Raw genomic sequence first — 14,962 nt, 5'->3', positions numbered from 1 at the left:
CTGGGGGAGGAACAAATCAGTGATCAATAAATCGGGATAAACTGGGAATCTGCCTCAAACAACAATCCCCAGCTGCTTCTCCAGGTCCTGGAGTTTGAAATTCCCCAATTTGCTGCTTTTTTCCTGACCACCTGAGCGGGGCACGTTGACTTTTGGGGCCTTTTGGGCCACTCCTTTTCCCTGGTGGGCATTTTATTCATGGTTAAACATCTCCTGAGGGAAATATAAATCCTTTTATCTTAAAACAGCCATTTCTGGCTTTAAATTCACCAGCCCTGCCCAAAAATCTGTTCCAATTCCCTTTCCCATTTCAATTCCCTGCAGCCAAAGCTGCTGTGACCCAGTTCAAACCTTGTGGAGTGTTTGGTGTCTTCAGACCAGATTATAAATTAAATTATACAATGAAAATCAAATCCCCCACATTAAAAATCAAATCAAATCATCTCAATCCAATAAAAGCTGATTTCTTGAGGAAATGCTTGAAGTGGAACTCACTTTTCCCTCCAATGTCCTCTCCCAGGATCTTCCCAGTCACCAAGGTCACAACCAAAGCCAGGGAGTTGCAGAGTGGCACTGCCAGGGACAGGTCTGAAATGCAAGTTTCAAGTGGAGAAATTTGGTTTATTTGGGGTTATTCCCATTTGGTTTATTTGGGTTTATTCCAGTTTGGTTTATTTGGGGTTATTCCAGTTTGGTTTATCTGGGACTATTCCAGTTTGGTTTATCTGGGACTATTCCAGTTTGGTTTATTTGGGACTATTCCCATTTGGTTTATTTGGGACTATTCCCATTTGGTTTATCTGGGACTATTCCAGTTTGGTTTATTTGGGATTATTCTGAGGGAGTTGCTTGCTGTTTGGCCAAGTCACTGAGCCACGAAATCCCATCAAAGCACCCCAAAAAAGCAGCAGGACTGACCTGTGGAGGCCAAGGTGAGGTAGAAGAGCAGGGATCCAGCCTGGTTGAGCAGGAGGGGCACCAGGTACTGCAGGAGAGCACAGGGCTGGCTGAGGGTCCCACCCTGGCACCACAGGGGGCACGGGGGGTGCCAGGGCCAGCCCGGGGTCGGGGGATTTGCCAGGACACCTGGCAGAGGTGGGAATTCTGCAGGGGAAGGGCAGAGCTGCAGGATTTACCCACTGAGGATGGGGAAGTGTGGTTTCAGCAAGGAGCCCAGGGAAGGAAGGGTGTGTGAAAAACAAAGTTTACTTTTTCTCCTGGCGTCCTGGTGCTGTTATCTTGTGACTCAGATGAGACAGCCCACAAATACACTGAGCTCACACAGCTATTGCACTCTCATCTCAGTTAGTTACACACATAAAAGTATTTAACAGCTCATAGCTTCTATTTTAGCAGTATGAGAGGGCCTAAGCCACATTTGTCACACTATTTTTTATATAAACTACACGGTGCCTACAAAACCTGACATTATATTATACCAAAAGGCAGTCAAAAGGGATTACAGATTACAAACTGTGCTATAACAGGATCTTGGTGATTAACAATAACGTGCAGAAGCCAACACATCAACGAGAAAGAATGCCATTAGTTACATTTATATATATAACTAATGTTATATATATACATTATACAATTAATATAATATAATATAATATAATATAGATAATATATTATATTTATATAATATATATTTTACATATAAATATTCTATAAAATATATTTTAAATATATAATATTCAGCCTGGCTCCGGGAATATCGGGATCACAGCCATGGGGCCAGCCTGGCTCCGGGAACACCGGGGTCAGAACCATGGGGCCAACCCTGGAACACCGGGATCAGCCATGGAGCCATCCTGGCCCTGGGAACATCGGTATCACAGCCATGGAGCCAGCCCTGGAACACCGGGGTCAGCCATGGGGCCAGCCTGGCCTCAGCCCCCTTGAGCCTCCATATTTTCATATTTCCCAGACTCTGCCCTGCCTCAGTGTGACTCTGAACTCCACATAAAGTGGCAGCACTTCTCCTCACAGCTCAGTCCCACAGAACAATCCTTTTCCAGCCTAGAACGAAGGACACCTTGGCTGCAGCTTCAGCCCAAAAAGGGCAAACAGCAGGGAATGGAGGGGAGCAGCCTGGGAGGGTGGGACTGCATCACCTGGAGCTGGAATTGGACAGTTAACCCCAATATGGAAATGGACCAAACTCATAAAAGTGTGAAACTTAGTACTCAGGGTCAATGTTGGGTGGAACCATGGCCAGGCTCTTGTGCTGCCCCAGGTGCATCCTCTGAAGGCATTTTAATAAATCCCTACTTTGTTCCTTTAACTCCGCCCAGCCTCTGTTCCAGGGGGCCGCTCCAGGCGTCACCCTCATCGCCGGGCAGCGCCCCAGGCCCGGCGGGATGGCGCTCGGAGCAGCCCCAGCTGTCCCTGCCACCGCCGGATCCCCAAGTTCCTTCCCCACCCCACGCTCCCATCCTGCCACAAGAGCCCGACCCCCTCTCCACAACCCCCTGAACCCTCAGGGCCCCCTCAGCCGCGTTTTCCCCCTTCCCAAACAAACCCTCCCCGCCGCCATCACTCCCCCCTCACCCACGGTCGCCATGGCAACGCCGCTGCACTTCCTCCTTCCCCGGAAGTCCCTCTGTTGCCATGGAGCCCGTGACGTATTTCCTCCGCGCCGCCGCCATCCCGGAAGTGCCGCCCCCCTCAGGCCTCAGCGTGGCCGCCATGGTGAGAGCGGGATCGCCGCGGGCTCGGGGGTAGCGAATTTTGGTCGCCACCGCTGATTTAGCGGCTCCGCGCCGCCGGTCCGGAGCTTCTTGGCCTCTCCCCCGCGTCACAGGAGCCCCGGACCGGGGACCGCGCTCTCCCCCCGTCCTCCCCCTCATTTCCCCCCCTCACTCATTTATTATTTCATCATTAATTACAGAAGCCCATCCTGCTGCAAGGCCATGAGCGCTCCATCACTCAGATCAAATACAACCGCGAGGGAGACCTGCTGTTCACCGTGGCCAAGGATCCCGTGAGTGCTGCCCACCCCCGCTAATTAACCGATAATTAATCAATGGTTCATTTTAAATCATTTTTTCCCCCTCCTCGCAGATTGTCAATGTTTGGTATTCGGTGAATGGCGAGAGGTTGGGCACCTACAACGGGCACACGGGAGCTGTGTGGTGTGTGGATGCCGACTGTATCCTTTGATCCCAAACCGGTTTTTTTCCATGTTTTAGTGGCTGAATCATTCCCGGAGTCTCCTCCCGGCTGCTCCTCATTTTCCTCTCCAAAAGGAGCATTCAAACTCTTCTGCTGCCTCTCCTTTTCCCATCTTTTGGGTGCTTTCCCATTTGGAGTAACATCCCAATGGATATCTGGATTTGTTGTGCCTTTTTGCTGCTTCTCTGGATATTTGGGAAAGGTTTTCCACAGGCAGTAGAGATAAAAGTGGGGAAAATTTATTTAAATGCAAAAAACTGAACCTTTTCTTTTAAATTTCGTGGAGAAAAGATGGGATTTTGCCATGGGAGCACTTGGCCTCCGTGCTGCCTTCACTGGGGCAGATTTTTCCCCAAAAAAATCCCTTTTTGGGTGCAGAGAGGTTCTCTGAGAGCCCAGGCAGGGGAGTTTGGGGCTGAATTTCCCTTAATGGTGGCCCAGGGGACACCAGGCACGTCCTGACCGGCTCTGCAGACAACAGCTGCCGCCTGTGGGACTGTGAGACAGGTGAGGCAGCCCAGATCCCATGGGACACCCCTGGGACACCCCTGGGACACTGCTGGGACATCCTGGGACACTGCTGGGCTTGGGGACATCCCTGGGACATCCTGAGACACTGCTGGGACTGGGGACATCCCTGGGACACTGCTGAGACTCCCTGGGACACTGTTGGGGCTGGGGACATCCCTGGGACATCCCTGTGACATCCTGGGACACTGCTGGGACACTGCTGGGCCTGGGGACATCCCTGGGACACTGCTGGGACACTGCTGGGACACTCTGTTTTTAATGAGGAAAACATTTCCCATCTCCCTGAAAATCCCTCTTCCCTGTTAAAATCCAAGGCTCCCCTAAGCAAGGCTGGAAGTGACACAGCACAGAGATGTGGAACTGGATCCACTCCTAAATTCCCTCCCCACCCAAAGCATTCCAGGATTCCATTCCATGCTCTCCCAAGGTGTTTTTAATAAGGAAATCAGTTCCCAGCTCCCTGAAAACTCTTCCCTGTTAAAATCTGGGGCTCCCCTGAGCGAGGCTGGAATTGTCGCAGCGCAGAGACGTGGAACTGAATCCACTCCAATTCCCACCCAGAGCATCCCAGGTTCCATCCCAGGGTTCCATTCTATTCCAGCATCCTCTCCCAATGAGGACGGATGTTTTTAATGAGGGAATCATTTCCCAGCTCCCTGACAATTCCTCTTCCCTCTTAAAATCTGAGGTTCCCCCAAGCAAAGCTGGAATTGTCACTGCGCAGAGACAGTGAACTGAATCCACTCCTAAATTCCCACCCAGGTTCCATCCCATGATCTCCCAAGGTGTTTTTAATAAGGAAATAATTTCCCATCTCCCTGAAAATCCCTCTTCCCCTCCCCTGTTAAAATCTGAGGTTCCCCTGAGCAAAGCTGGAGTTGTCACAGCGCAGAGACGTGGAACTGAATCCACTCCTAAATTCCCACCCAGAACATCCCAGGTTCCATTCCAGGGTTCCATTTTATTCCAACAACTTCTCCGAATGAGGTTGGATGTTTTTAATGAAGGAATAATTTCCCATCTCCCTGAAAATCCCTCTTCCCCTCCCCTGTTAAAATCTGAGGTTCCCCTGAGCATGGCTGGAATTATCACAGCGCAGAGACATTGAACTGAATCCACGCCTAAATTCCCACCCAGAACATCCCAGGTGCCATCCCAGGTTCCATCCCACGCTCTCCCAGGCTGTTTTTAATGAGGGAATCCTTTCCCACCCCTGAGCTCTGTGTCCCCAGGGAAGCAGCTGGCCCTGGTGAAGACCAGCTCGGCCGTGAGGACGTGCGGCTTCGACTTCGGAGGGAACATCATCATGTTCTCCACGGACAAGCAGATGGGCTACCAGTGCTTTGTCAGCTTCTTCGACCTCAGGGACCCCAGCCAGATCGGTGAGGGGCCAGGGAATCTCCCTCAGGGATTTCTGGGGTTGGGGCAGCCTTGAATCTCACCCCGTTCCCATTGCTTCCCCTGTGCTAAGTTGCTCTAACCTAGCTTGGGATATTTTCAGGGATGGAGCAGAGGAGATGCTTCCCTAAAAATTCTCTTTTGCTGGATGGCTGGGAGTGGTTGTGGGGTGATCACATCAGCAAGGACACAATTCCTTCATCCCCTTCCCTGTTAGATTCCAAAATGCTGCCCCTGAGCTCCATAAACAAAAATCACCAAGGAATCCACCTTGAAATGCTGGAAAAGCCCAAATCCCAGCTGAGCAGGGGACGTGGAAGGATAAGTGCTGGCTGTGGGTGGCTGATTGCTGCTTCCCCCAGAGAACAACGAGCCCTACATGAAGATTCCCTGCAGTGACTCCAAGATCACCAGCGCCGTGTGGGGCCCGCTCGGGGAGTTCATCATTGCTGGCCACGAGAACGGGGAGCTCAACCAGTTCAGTGCCAAGGTCAGGGCCTGGGAGAGCATTCCCAGGGGGAGCAGGGCTGGAATGGGGGTCTGGGGGCTCCAGACAGCAGCTTCAGCAAGGATCAGTGAAATATGGGGCTGTCCTGAGCGAGGCTGGAACTGACACAGCACAGAGAGGTGGAACTGAATCCGTTCCTAAATTCTCTTCCAGCTCAAAGCATTCCAGGATTCCATTCCATGTTGTTTTTAATGAGGGGATAATTTCCCAGCTCCCTGAAAATTCCTTTTTCCATCCCCTTTTTAAAATCTGAGGCTCCCCCGAAGCAAGGCTGGAAGTGACACCTCAGCACAGGGGTGTGGAACTAAATCAATTCCTAAGTTCCCTTCCAAAGCATTCCAGGGTTCTGTTCCATGTTCTCCCAGGAATCTATTCCATGTTCTCCCAAGGTGTTTTTAAGGAGGGAATCACTTCCCAGCTCCCTGAGAACTCCTTTTTCCTTCCTCTTTTTAAAATCTGAGATTCCCCTGAGCAAGGCTGGAAGTGACATCTCAGCACAGGGGTGTGGAACTGAATACATTCCTAAATTCCCTTCCCACCCAAAACATTCCAGCATTCCATTCCATGCTCTCCCAAGGTGTTTTTAATGAGGGAATCACTTCCCAGCTCCCTGAAAATTCCTCTGCCCCTCCTCTGTTAAAATCTGAGGCTCCCCTGAGTAAGGGTGGAATTGGCACAGCACAGAGACGTGGAACTGAATCCATTCCCAAATTTGCACCCAAAGCATTCCAGGATTCTGTTCCATGTTCTCCCAGGAATCTATTCCATGTTCTCCCAAGGTATTTTAAATGAAGGAATCACTTCCCAGCTCCCTGCAAACTCCTCTTCCCCTCCTCTGTTAAAATCTGAGGCTCCTCTGAGTGAGACTGAGCTGGAAGTGACACAGAGCAGGGACATGGAACTGAATCCATTCCTGAATTCCCACCCTGAGCATTCCAGGGTTCCATTCCATGTTATTTTTAATGGGGGAATCCCTTCCCAGCCCCATGAAAACTCCTCTTCCCCCCCAGTCAGGGGAGCAGCTGTCCAATATCAAGGAGCACACCAAGCAAATCAACGACATCCAGACCTCCCGGGACATGACCATGTTCATCACTGCTTCCAAGGATAACACAGCCAAGGTGAGCTTTTCCTGCAGATTTCCTGGCAGGATCTCTGCTCAGAGGGAGTTTTGCTCCTTGGGAATGTTCAGTGAGAAAGGGGAGGTGCTAAATGAACAGCCAGGCGTTGAAAATTAAATATTTGGGTATTTCTCTAGAATGTTTGCAGTTTGTCAGTTCTGGAAGGTGGAAGATCTGCCTTTCTGGGGGAATATTTTTGGGATTTGAGCTTGCAGAGGGAACACCCATGCAGGTGAGGCCCAGCAGCTGGAGCTAATTAATGAATTTCTCCTTTTCCCCTCGTAGCTCTTTGACTGCACATCCCTTGAGCACCTGAAGACGTTCCGGACGGAGCGGCCGGTGAACTCTGCTGCCCTTTCCCCCATTTTTGACCACGTAAGGATGAGCTCCCTGAGGTGTCACTGATCCTGGGAATCCTGCATTGTGGGAGTTCCCAGTCCAGCCCAAAACCAGGACTCTGGAATGAGCCTGGGGAATTTTGCTGGGTCAGGCACTGGGAACAAATCCTCTGATCGAATGTGTCAGGGAGGTGGGAATTCCTCAGGGGCTTGGAGGTCTGCTGAGGGATTTGTAGGATCTGTGGGATTTGTGGGAAGTGCTGGAGGCAGTCACCACCTCTGGAAGTGTCCAGGGAGCTTCTGGACCTGGCACTCACTGCTCTAAACTGGTTCAAGGTGGGGATCAATGCTGGGCTCGATCTTGGAGGTCTTTCCCAAGCTCAGTGATGCCAGGATTCCCTAAATCCCTAAATGAAGGGCTGTGATTTCTCTGCTTTCTCTCCCCTGCAGGTGGTGCTGGGAGGAGGGCAGGAGGCCATGGATGTGACCACCACCTCCACCAGGATTGGCAAATTCGAGGCCAGGTTGGTCCTTTTCCCTCTGGCAGGGCTGAATGCTCACCCAGAGCACTCCTGACACCCCAAGGATTGCTCTTCCCTTTCCTTTGGGAAGCTGGCAGTGCTGGAGAAACCCTTGAGCTTTTTTTTTTTTTTTTGAGGATTCTGTAGTTTTGTCCCTCCTGGGCTTGTGACAATTTCGATTTTCCTCCTCCCAGGTTCTTCCACTTGGCTTTTGAGGAGGAGTTTGGCAGAGTCAAGGGGCACTTTGGGCCCATCAACAGCGTGGCCTTCCACCCTGATGGCAAGAGGTGAGAGCCTCCCTGGGGATCTTGCAGTGTCCCCAGTCCACCCAATCCCACTTTTTAACTGGGATTTGACCAAACTCAGGGGATTTCTGTGCTGGGAACGGAACCAGCCCCTGAATTCTCCATTCTGAGCCAGCCCAGGGGGTCTCTCACACCCTGCCCCACTCTTGGGCCACATCACTGATCTTTTTTTCCACTTTGTGATTCTTGTACCAGTTTCAGGAGGGGGTGGTGAGGGCAGACTTGCCATTGTTTGCTGCCAGCAGCATTCCTGACTTTCCCTTTCCTCCCTGCAGCTACAGCAGTGGGGGTGAGGATGGCTACGTCCGCATCCATTACTTCGACCCCCAGTACTTCGAGTTCGAGTTTGAAGCCTGAAGGAGAATTTCCCTCTCCTCTCCTCTTCTTTTCCCTTCTCCAACCCCTTGCCCAGTCCAGGGGCTGTTGGAAAGGCCTGAAGTTGTTCTTGGCAGGGATTTTGGGGGCTGTGGGAAGTTGGGGAAGTGGGAACTCCAGCAGCTGCAGTGGCTTTTACTGGGAGAAGAGTGAAGGGAACTGGGTTGGCTTCCTGCCCTGCTGGGCATATTTATAAACCAGGGGAGGGGAAAAAAAGAGGAAATAAATAAAAATCTTTTCTAAACACAAAGAAAAGCACCTCTGTGGGTTTTTTTTTAGGTTGGTTTTCCCCGTTTGGACCAAAATCAACCCAAGGACTTTTGTTTTCCCCGCTCTGTTGTCAGTGCTTTGTTCCACACCCATGGAGCACTGCTGCTCCTCCTGGGACCTCTGCCCATCCATGACCTTCCCAGGGAGGCTGCACAGCCTCAGGCCCTGCCCTGAAGTGTGAAAAAGCTGCAAGTGCAGCAGCCAGGAATTGTTTTCCAGCTGCCACGCACGCGCCCGGCCCCGGCGCTCTGTTTGTCTGCTGGGCTGACCCCGGGCCAGCTTCCCTCATGGAGCAGTTATTTCCTGCCCTGGCAGCTCGTGCTGCACATCCTCGCCCTCCCACCCTCCTGGCTCTTTCTTTTTTTTCCTCTTTCCTTCCTCAAAACTGGGCTCAAGGGCAGAATTCCCAGGCTGGCTCCAGGCTGCAGAGGCTGCAGCCTGTGTGGTTTTGGGGTGTTGGTTTTGTGTGTCCTGCTGGGGTGGTTCTGTGTGATTGTTGGGTTTTTTGGTGTGATCTGCTGGGGTTTTTCTGTGTGATTGTTGGTTTTTTTGGTGTGATCTGCTGGGGTTTCTTTGTGTGATCTGTTGGAATTTCTTGGTGTGGTCTGCTGGGGTGTTTTGGTGTGATCTGTTAGTTTTTTTTGTGTGATCTGCTGGGTTTTTTGTGTGTCCTGCTGGGGATTTTCTGTGTGATCTGTTGGAGTTTCTTGGTGTGATCTGCTGGGGTTTTTTGGTGTGATCTGGCTTTTTTTGTGTGTCCTGCTGGGGTTTTTTCTGTGTGATCTGCTGGTTTTTTTCTGTCATCTCTTGGGGTTTTTTGTGTGATCTGCTGGGGTTTTTGTGTGATCTGCTGCCCTTCAGCTCCAGAGCCATCCACGGGCACTGCTGCAATCCCAGTGGGAAGGAGCAGCTTCCTTAGGGAAGAGCAGGACACAGGCAAGGGCTGGGAGAGAGATTTACTGAAACGAGCTCAGGGTGGGCAGCACAGGGAGGCTCTGTCCCCTGTCCCAGAGCTGCCCACGGGGTCTGTGTCCTGCACAGCCCTTCCCACGGGAATTTCCAGTGTCACCTTGTCCCAGCTGTCCCCGTTTCACCGTTCTCTGTCCCAGCAGGAGACTCAGGGAGGGACTGGCTCAGCCTTTTCCCTGTGCTCTCCTGGAGGGAGGAGTTCTTTCCCTGCACCAACCTCTGGATCTCCACCCTGGCCTCATCCAGGTGCTGGGAAGGACGGATCCAACGAAGGAAGAAACCTGGGAGAGAAGGGGCTGGGGGGGTGAGCTCAGCCCTGTCACACAGGGAAAGGCACAGCAGCTGCCCCTGAGCCAGCCCAGCTGGGAGCTGGGGCTGGATTTTGGGAGGATCCCACTCACCCTGCCAGAGCTGGATGCTCTGGGGCTCCACGGAGGGCCAGATCACCAGGGGGTTGTGTGAGTACAGAGGGTTCAGGTACTTGTCCTTCTCCTCAGGCTGGTTCAGCCAGGCCCACAGCGAGTGTGTGCTTTCCCTCACCTTACACAGGCTCCTGTGGGGACACGTGGCACACATTCCAGTCCCCAGCAGTGTCACCTAAGCCGTGACAGGAGGGCTTTGTCCCCTCACCGACCTCTCCTTCTCGTTGTTGCACAGGAAGGTGCCGTAGGCCGAGGCGTAGGCGTTGTCCAAGAGGGTGAGCAGCAGCTGCTCCCCGAATTCCAGGGAGAAGGGGAACTGCCGGCTCAGCTGCCACACGCAGTCGAGGAAGAGGAGGAAAACCGGCGCCTCCTGCTTCCCCCGGGCGTGGGAGGAGGCGGAGCGGGCGCAGCGCAGCTGGAAGGGGTGCCCGGCCTGCGGGAGACCCGGAGTGGGGCACCCAGCCGGGCTGGGACCCCCGCCCTGCCAAAACAGCTCTCACCTGGATCCACTCCCGCTCCAGCAGCTCCTGGAATCCCTCCAGGGTGCGGCAGGCGGGGTCCAGGATGAGCTGGGCCAGCGCTGTCACCAGCAGCGTGGTGTCCGTGCCCTCGGCGCCGTGCACCAGCACCGAGCAGCCCTCCCTGCCGGGGCGAGCCCAGCGTTTTGGGGCACGTTGCGGGCACGGAAAGGGCTGAGACGGCCAAGGTGCAGCCCCCCCTTACCTGTCCAGGCACTGGGCAGCCAGGCAGGCCGTGCTCAGGGCGGCCTTGACGTGGCTGAGCCAGCGGCTGCCCTCCAGCCGGCCCAGCCAGCGCTCCATGCTCGGAGCGGGGTCGCCGCACGCCTCCGCCAGCCGGGCAAAGCTCTCCTGCAGCGGGCGGCCCCTGGCAGAGGGGACAGAGCCGTGGGCTGTTTGGTGTGCTTTTGTACTTTGTAATGGGTTTGGTTTTGGATCCCCTTATTTTCCCCAAATGGTGAATCCCTTTTTGTACACCCTCCCTGCGTAATCATTCTCCTTTGTTGAGATCATCCCCAAATCCCCACCCTGGCTCTCTGTCAGTCACTCACATCCCATCCTCTCCATCTAGAACTTTCAGTCCAAGTCATCGAGTGTTTAGTCCGAGGCCAGGGCTCAGCCCCCCAAGTATTATCTTATACCCTATCCCAAATGTCCCTCCCTAAGGTTTCATCCCTTTAGGGCCTTTATTAGTCAACAGATGCATCTACCTTTGGTTTCCTCCCTCTTTAGATATAACCTCCCACGGTTATATTTAAACCTTGAGATTCCTTTTGTTTTACCCTGAGCAAGGCGCACACTGAGGTGTGGGGCTCCTGAGGAGCTCTGAATAAACCTTGGATTAACCCCTGCTCAGTCACCTTTTATCTCCTACCGCTGTCTCCAGTGTCCCCTCTGCTGCCAAGGCCACTAGCCCAGCTGCCACCAGTGCCCTCGGGCCACCAGTGGGGGACACTGGGAGGCACCCTGAGAGACAGAGCCAGTGCGGGGCTCGGTGTCACTGTCACACAGGGGGGGACAGCGCCCTGCCTGTTGTGGGGCACCAGTTCAGTTGTTCTCTCACCCGGGGTGACTGGGAATTTGCACAGAACAGTTTTGTATTGCACTGTGTAGCTTATGTTACATCATGTGGTTTGTTACCCCATTTCCCCATCACATGGTCTGTCCCTCACCTGTCCTGGTACCCCTGGGGTCTCTCCCCTGGCACGGTTATATTTAAACCTTGAGATTCCTTTTGTTTTACCCTGAGCAAGGCGCACACTGAGGTGTGGGGCTCCTGAGGAGCTCTGAATAAACCTTGGATTAACCCCTGCTCAGTCACCTTTTATCTCCTACCGCTGTCTCCAGTGTCCCCTCTGCTGCAAAGGCCACTAGCCCAGCTGCCACCAGTGCCCTCGGGCCACCAGTGGGGGACACTGGGAGGCACCCCGAGAGACGGAGCCAGTGCGGGGCTCGGTGTCACTGTCACACGGGGGGGGGACAGCGCCCTGCCTGTTGTGGGGCACCAGTTCAGTTGTTCTCTCACCTGGGGTGATTGGGAATTTGCACAGAACAGTTTTGTATTGCACTGTGTAGCTTATGTTACATCATGTGGTTTGTTACCCCATTTCCCCATCACATGGTCTGTCCCTCACCTGTCCTGGTACCCCTGGGGTCTCTCCCCTGGGTCACCCCTCCCTCACACTCCTCACTGGTGTCCCACTGGCTGGGGACTCTCCCTCTGTCCCCATCCCGGGGTATAAAAGCTCCCTGCTGCCAGGGAACGCCCTCTTTCCTCCCTTGGGTTTTTCCAAATGACCTTAGAGAGCCTAAAAGGGATCCAGAGTGGCCTTAGAGAGCCTAAAAGGGAGCCAGGGTGACCTTAGAGAGCCTAAAGGGGCTCAGAGTGACCTTAAAGAGTCTAAAGTGGTTCCAGGATGGCCTTAGGGAGCCTAAAAGGGATCCAGGGTGACCTTAGAGAGCCTAAAGGGGCTCCAGGAGAGCTGGAGAGGGATTTGGGACGAAGGATGGAGGGACAGGGCACGGGGAATGGCTCTCACTGGCAGAAGGCAGGGATGGGTGGGATATTGGGAATTAGGAATGGTTCCCTGGGAAGGGCTGGGATGGATTTCCCAGAGCAGCCGTGGCTGCCCCTGGATCCAGGGAAGGACAGGACTCGGAACAGGACAGCAGCGGTGTCCCTGCCCTGACAGGGGTGGCACTGGATGAGCTTTAACATCCCTTCCAACCCGATTCTGGAATCCTCTGAAGCTGGAACCCCCCGTTCTGCGAGGCAGGGGGTGAGGCGGGCAGAGGGACAGAGGGACAGAAGGCAGAGGGACAGAGGGACAGAAGGCACAGGGGCAGAAGGCAGAGGGACAGAGGGACAGAAGGCACAGGGGCAGAAGGCAGAGGGGCAGAAGGCAGAGGGACTCACGGTGCCGTTTTTGGGGTGGAAGTAGCAGAGCACGGGGAAGCGGCCGCCCTGCCGGAACCTCGCCGCCTTGGCCACGGCCTCATCGCCCACGGCCGCGGGCACCAGCACGGCCCGCGGGTACGAGGGGCAGGCGCTGAAGTCGCCGTTCACGGTGCTCAGCCGCCACTGGCTGGTCTGGGGGACAGGCGACATCAGCGGCGGGGCGCGGGGAAGGCGGCGGCTCCCGGCCGGCGGGGCTCACCTGCGCGGCCACCCGCTGGAGGTGGCGCTCGGCGACACCGAGGTGCCAGCCCTGCTGCAGCCGCAGGCCCGGCGGGCGGTGGAAGAACGGGTACAGCATCATCACCGAGTCCACCGAGGAGAGCGCCTGCGAGGACCAATTTTCGGTATTTCGTGAAAAAATAATTTGCTAGGTTTTTTTCTCTCCTGAGGAGGCTCAGGAAAGGAATATAAACAATAATTGTCTGCTGCTGTGGGATGCAACAGGTGCAGCTGGGATTGGGGCATGTTAATTGTTTCTAATTAATGGCCAATCACAATCAGCTGGCTCGGACTCTTTGAGTGTCACAAGCCTTTGTTATTCCATTCCGTTCTTGTTCTTTCTAGCCTTCTGATGAATCCTTTTCTCTCTATTGTTTTCGTATAGGTTTAATGTATCATTAATATAATATAATATAATATAATATAATATAATATAATATAATATAATATAATATAATATAATATAATATAATATAATATAATATAATGTACTATAATATATAATAATATAATCTATATTATATATAATATATATAATATACATAATATATTATTGTGATATATTTTGATATATTATAATCTATATTATATATAATATATATAATATATTATTATGATATATTTTGATATATTATAATCTATATTATATATAATATATATAATATATTATTATTATATATTTTGATATATAATATATAATAATATAATATATATAATGATATATATCATAATATAATAAACCAGCCTTCTGAAACATTCAGAAGATTCTGAATGTTTCAGGAGTCAAGATTCTCGTTTCCCCACTCGTCCCGGGAGCCTCCTCACACAAAACATCAACCACGGGGCTGCTCAGGGACACCGCGGCTGGCACTGTCCCCGTGTGCCAGGGCAGCTGGCACTGTCCCCGTGTGCCAGGGCAGCTGGCACTGTCCCCGTGTGCCAGCGCTGCCGGAGCCGCGTGTTTACCCAGTTAATGCCCGACCCAGAGCAAACACGGCAGCGCTTTTCCCCTCTCGGCCAAGCCTTTGGGCTCACCTCGATGGAGCTGGCGACGTTCAGGCACTGCTCCATGCCCGGGATCTCCAGCTGCAGCACCCGCAGGTCCTTGCAGCGCAGCGTGATGGTGCCCGAGGAGCCCGAGACCCTGCGGGAGGGGGGCCAGGGCTGGCTGGGGGACACAGGGGACAGCAGCGAGCCGCCCTCTCCCCCCGGGGGCTGGGCCGGACTTCAGGCTCTGCCATCCGCCACCAGCCGGGCTGGGTGGCAGAGAGGCAGAAATGCCAAACCCGGTGTCCCGCAGGGTGGCAGAGAGGCAGAAATGCCAAACCCGGTGTCCCGCAGGGAGCCGCCGCTCCGAGGAGGTTGGTACCAGCCTAAATTCTGCACTCTGAGGAGGAGAGGAGTCCGTGCCCGCTCTGCCCCGCCAGGAGGGAGAGGAAGAGGAAGGACGCGGCCGGGAGGGGCAGCGCGGTGCCCGTGGGGTGCCCGCGGGGACAGGAGAGGAGAAGGGGGCCATCCTCCAGCTCGGGCACGGTGACAGCGACAGGGACAGCCTTGGCGACAAGCCCACCTTTTCTCCACGGCGTCCACGTTGCGGATGAGCAGCCAGAGCTCCAGGTCGCCGCGGGGGCAGGAGGAGAGCAGCAGGTGGTGGCTGGTGATGCACAGGGTGCCCCGCACCGCCGCCACCCCCGGCCGCGACAGCAGCACGTCCTCCACTGTCGCCGTCTTGATCAGCTCCGAGAACTCCATGGGCGCCGCCTCGGCCCGGCCGGGGAGGGAGGAGAGGGAAAAAAAAAAAAAAAAAAAAAAAAAAAAAAGGGGGAAACCCC

At 53.6% G+C, this 14,962-nt stretch overlaps 2 protein-coding genes and 1 long non-coding RNA gene across 3 annotated transcripts; 1 reads left to right on the top strand and 2 right to left on the bottom strand.

The window, feature by feature from the left end:
* Nucleotides 1-521: 521 nt before the first annotated feature.
* Nucleotides 522-2,586, bottom strand: LOC121349951. The gene is made up of 3 exons (XR_005954618.1): nt 2,554-2,586; nt 919-985; nt 522-588 (listed from the first exon to the last, which is right to left on the bottom strand). It is a non-coding gene; the product is annotated as an uncharacterized LOC121349951 (long non-coding RNA).
* Nucleotides 2,565-8,524, top strand: EIF3I (eukaryotic translation initiation factor 3 subunit I). Its single transcript, XM_041460821.1, is given in 12 exon segments — nt 2,565-2,587; nt 2,589-2,694; nt 2,894-2,986; nt 3,067-3,154; nt 3,619-3,684; nt 4,941-5,090; nt 5,469-5,596; nt 6,625-6,735; nt 7,021-7,110; nt 7,524-7,597; nt 7,789-7,881; nt 8,175-8,524. Coding segments are annotated over 12 exon segments (1,104 nt in total). The 3' UTR covers nt 8,257-8,524.
* A 961-nt stretch (nt 8,525-9,485) lies between these two features.
* On the bottom strand, nt 9,486-14,938 carry LOC121349930 (myotubularin-related protein 9-like). The gene is made up of 11 exons (XM_041460790.1): nt 14,701-14,938; nt 14,458-14,517; nt 14,166-14,274; nt 13,111-13,236; nt 12,804-13,043; nt 12,682-12,718; nt 10,659-10,893; nt 10,436-10,577; nt 10,148-10,368; nt 9,915-10,066; nt 9,486-9,794 (listed from the first exon to the last, which is right to left on the bottom strand). The coding sequence occupies exons 1-11, from the start codon at nt 14,880-14,882 to the stop codon at nt 9,610-9,612; spliced, it is 1,689 nt and encodes a 562-aa protein (XP_041316724.1). The 5' UTR covers nt 14,883-14,938; the 3' UTR covers nt 9,486-9,609.
* Nucleotides 14,939-14,962: the final 24 nt, after the last annotated feature.

The sequence above is a fragment of the Pyrgilauda ruficollis genome, unplaced genomic scaffold (assembly GCF_017590135.1).
Source record: "Pyrgilauda ruficollis isolate IOZ18807 unplaced genomic scaffold, ASM1759013v1 scaffold149, whole genome shotgun sequence".
NCBI lineage: Eukaryota > Metazoa > Chordata > Aves > Passeriformes > Passeridae > Pyrgilauda > Pyrgilauda ruficollis.
The sequence above is the reverse complement of the archived record's forward strand: the minus strand, read 5'-3'. Positions and strand labels throughout refer to the sequence as shown.

Coding starts and splice junctions, on each gene's coding strand:
- LOC121349930 (XM_041460790.1), bottom strand. CDS start 14,882: ATGGAGTTCTCGGAGCTGATCAAGACGGCGACAGTGGAGGACGTGCTG. Junction 10,369..10,435: donor TGGAGCGGGAGTGGATCCAG/GTGAGAGCTGTT, acceptor GGTCTCCCGCAG/GCCGGGCACCCCTTCCAGCT. Junction 10,067..10,147: donor TGCAACAACGAGAAGGAGAG/GTCGGTGAGGGG, acceptor GTGTCCCCACAG/GAGCCTGTGTAAGGTGAGGG.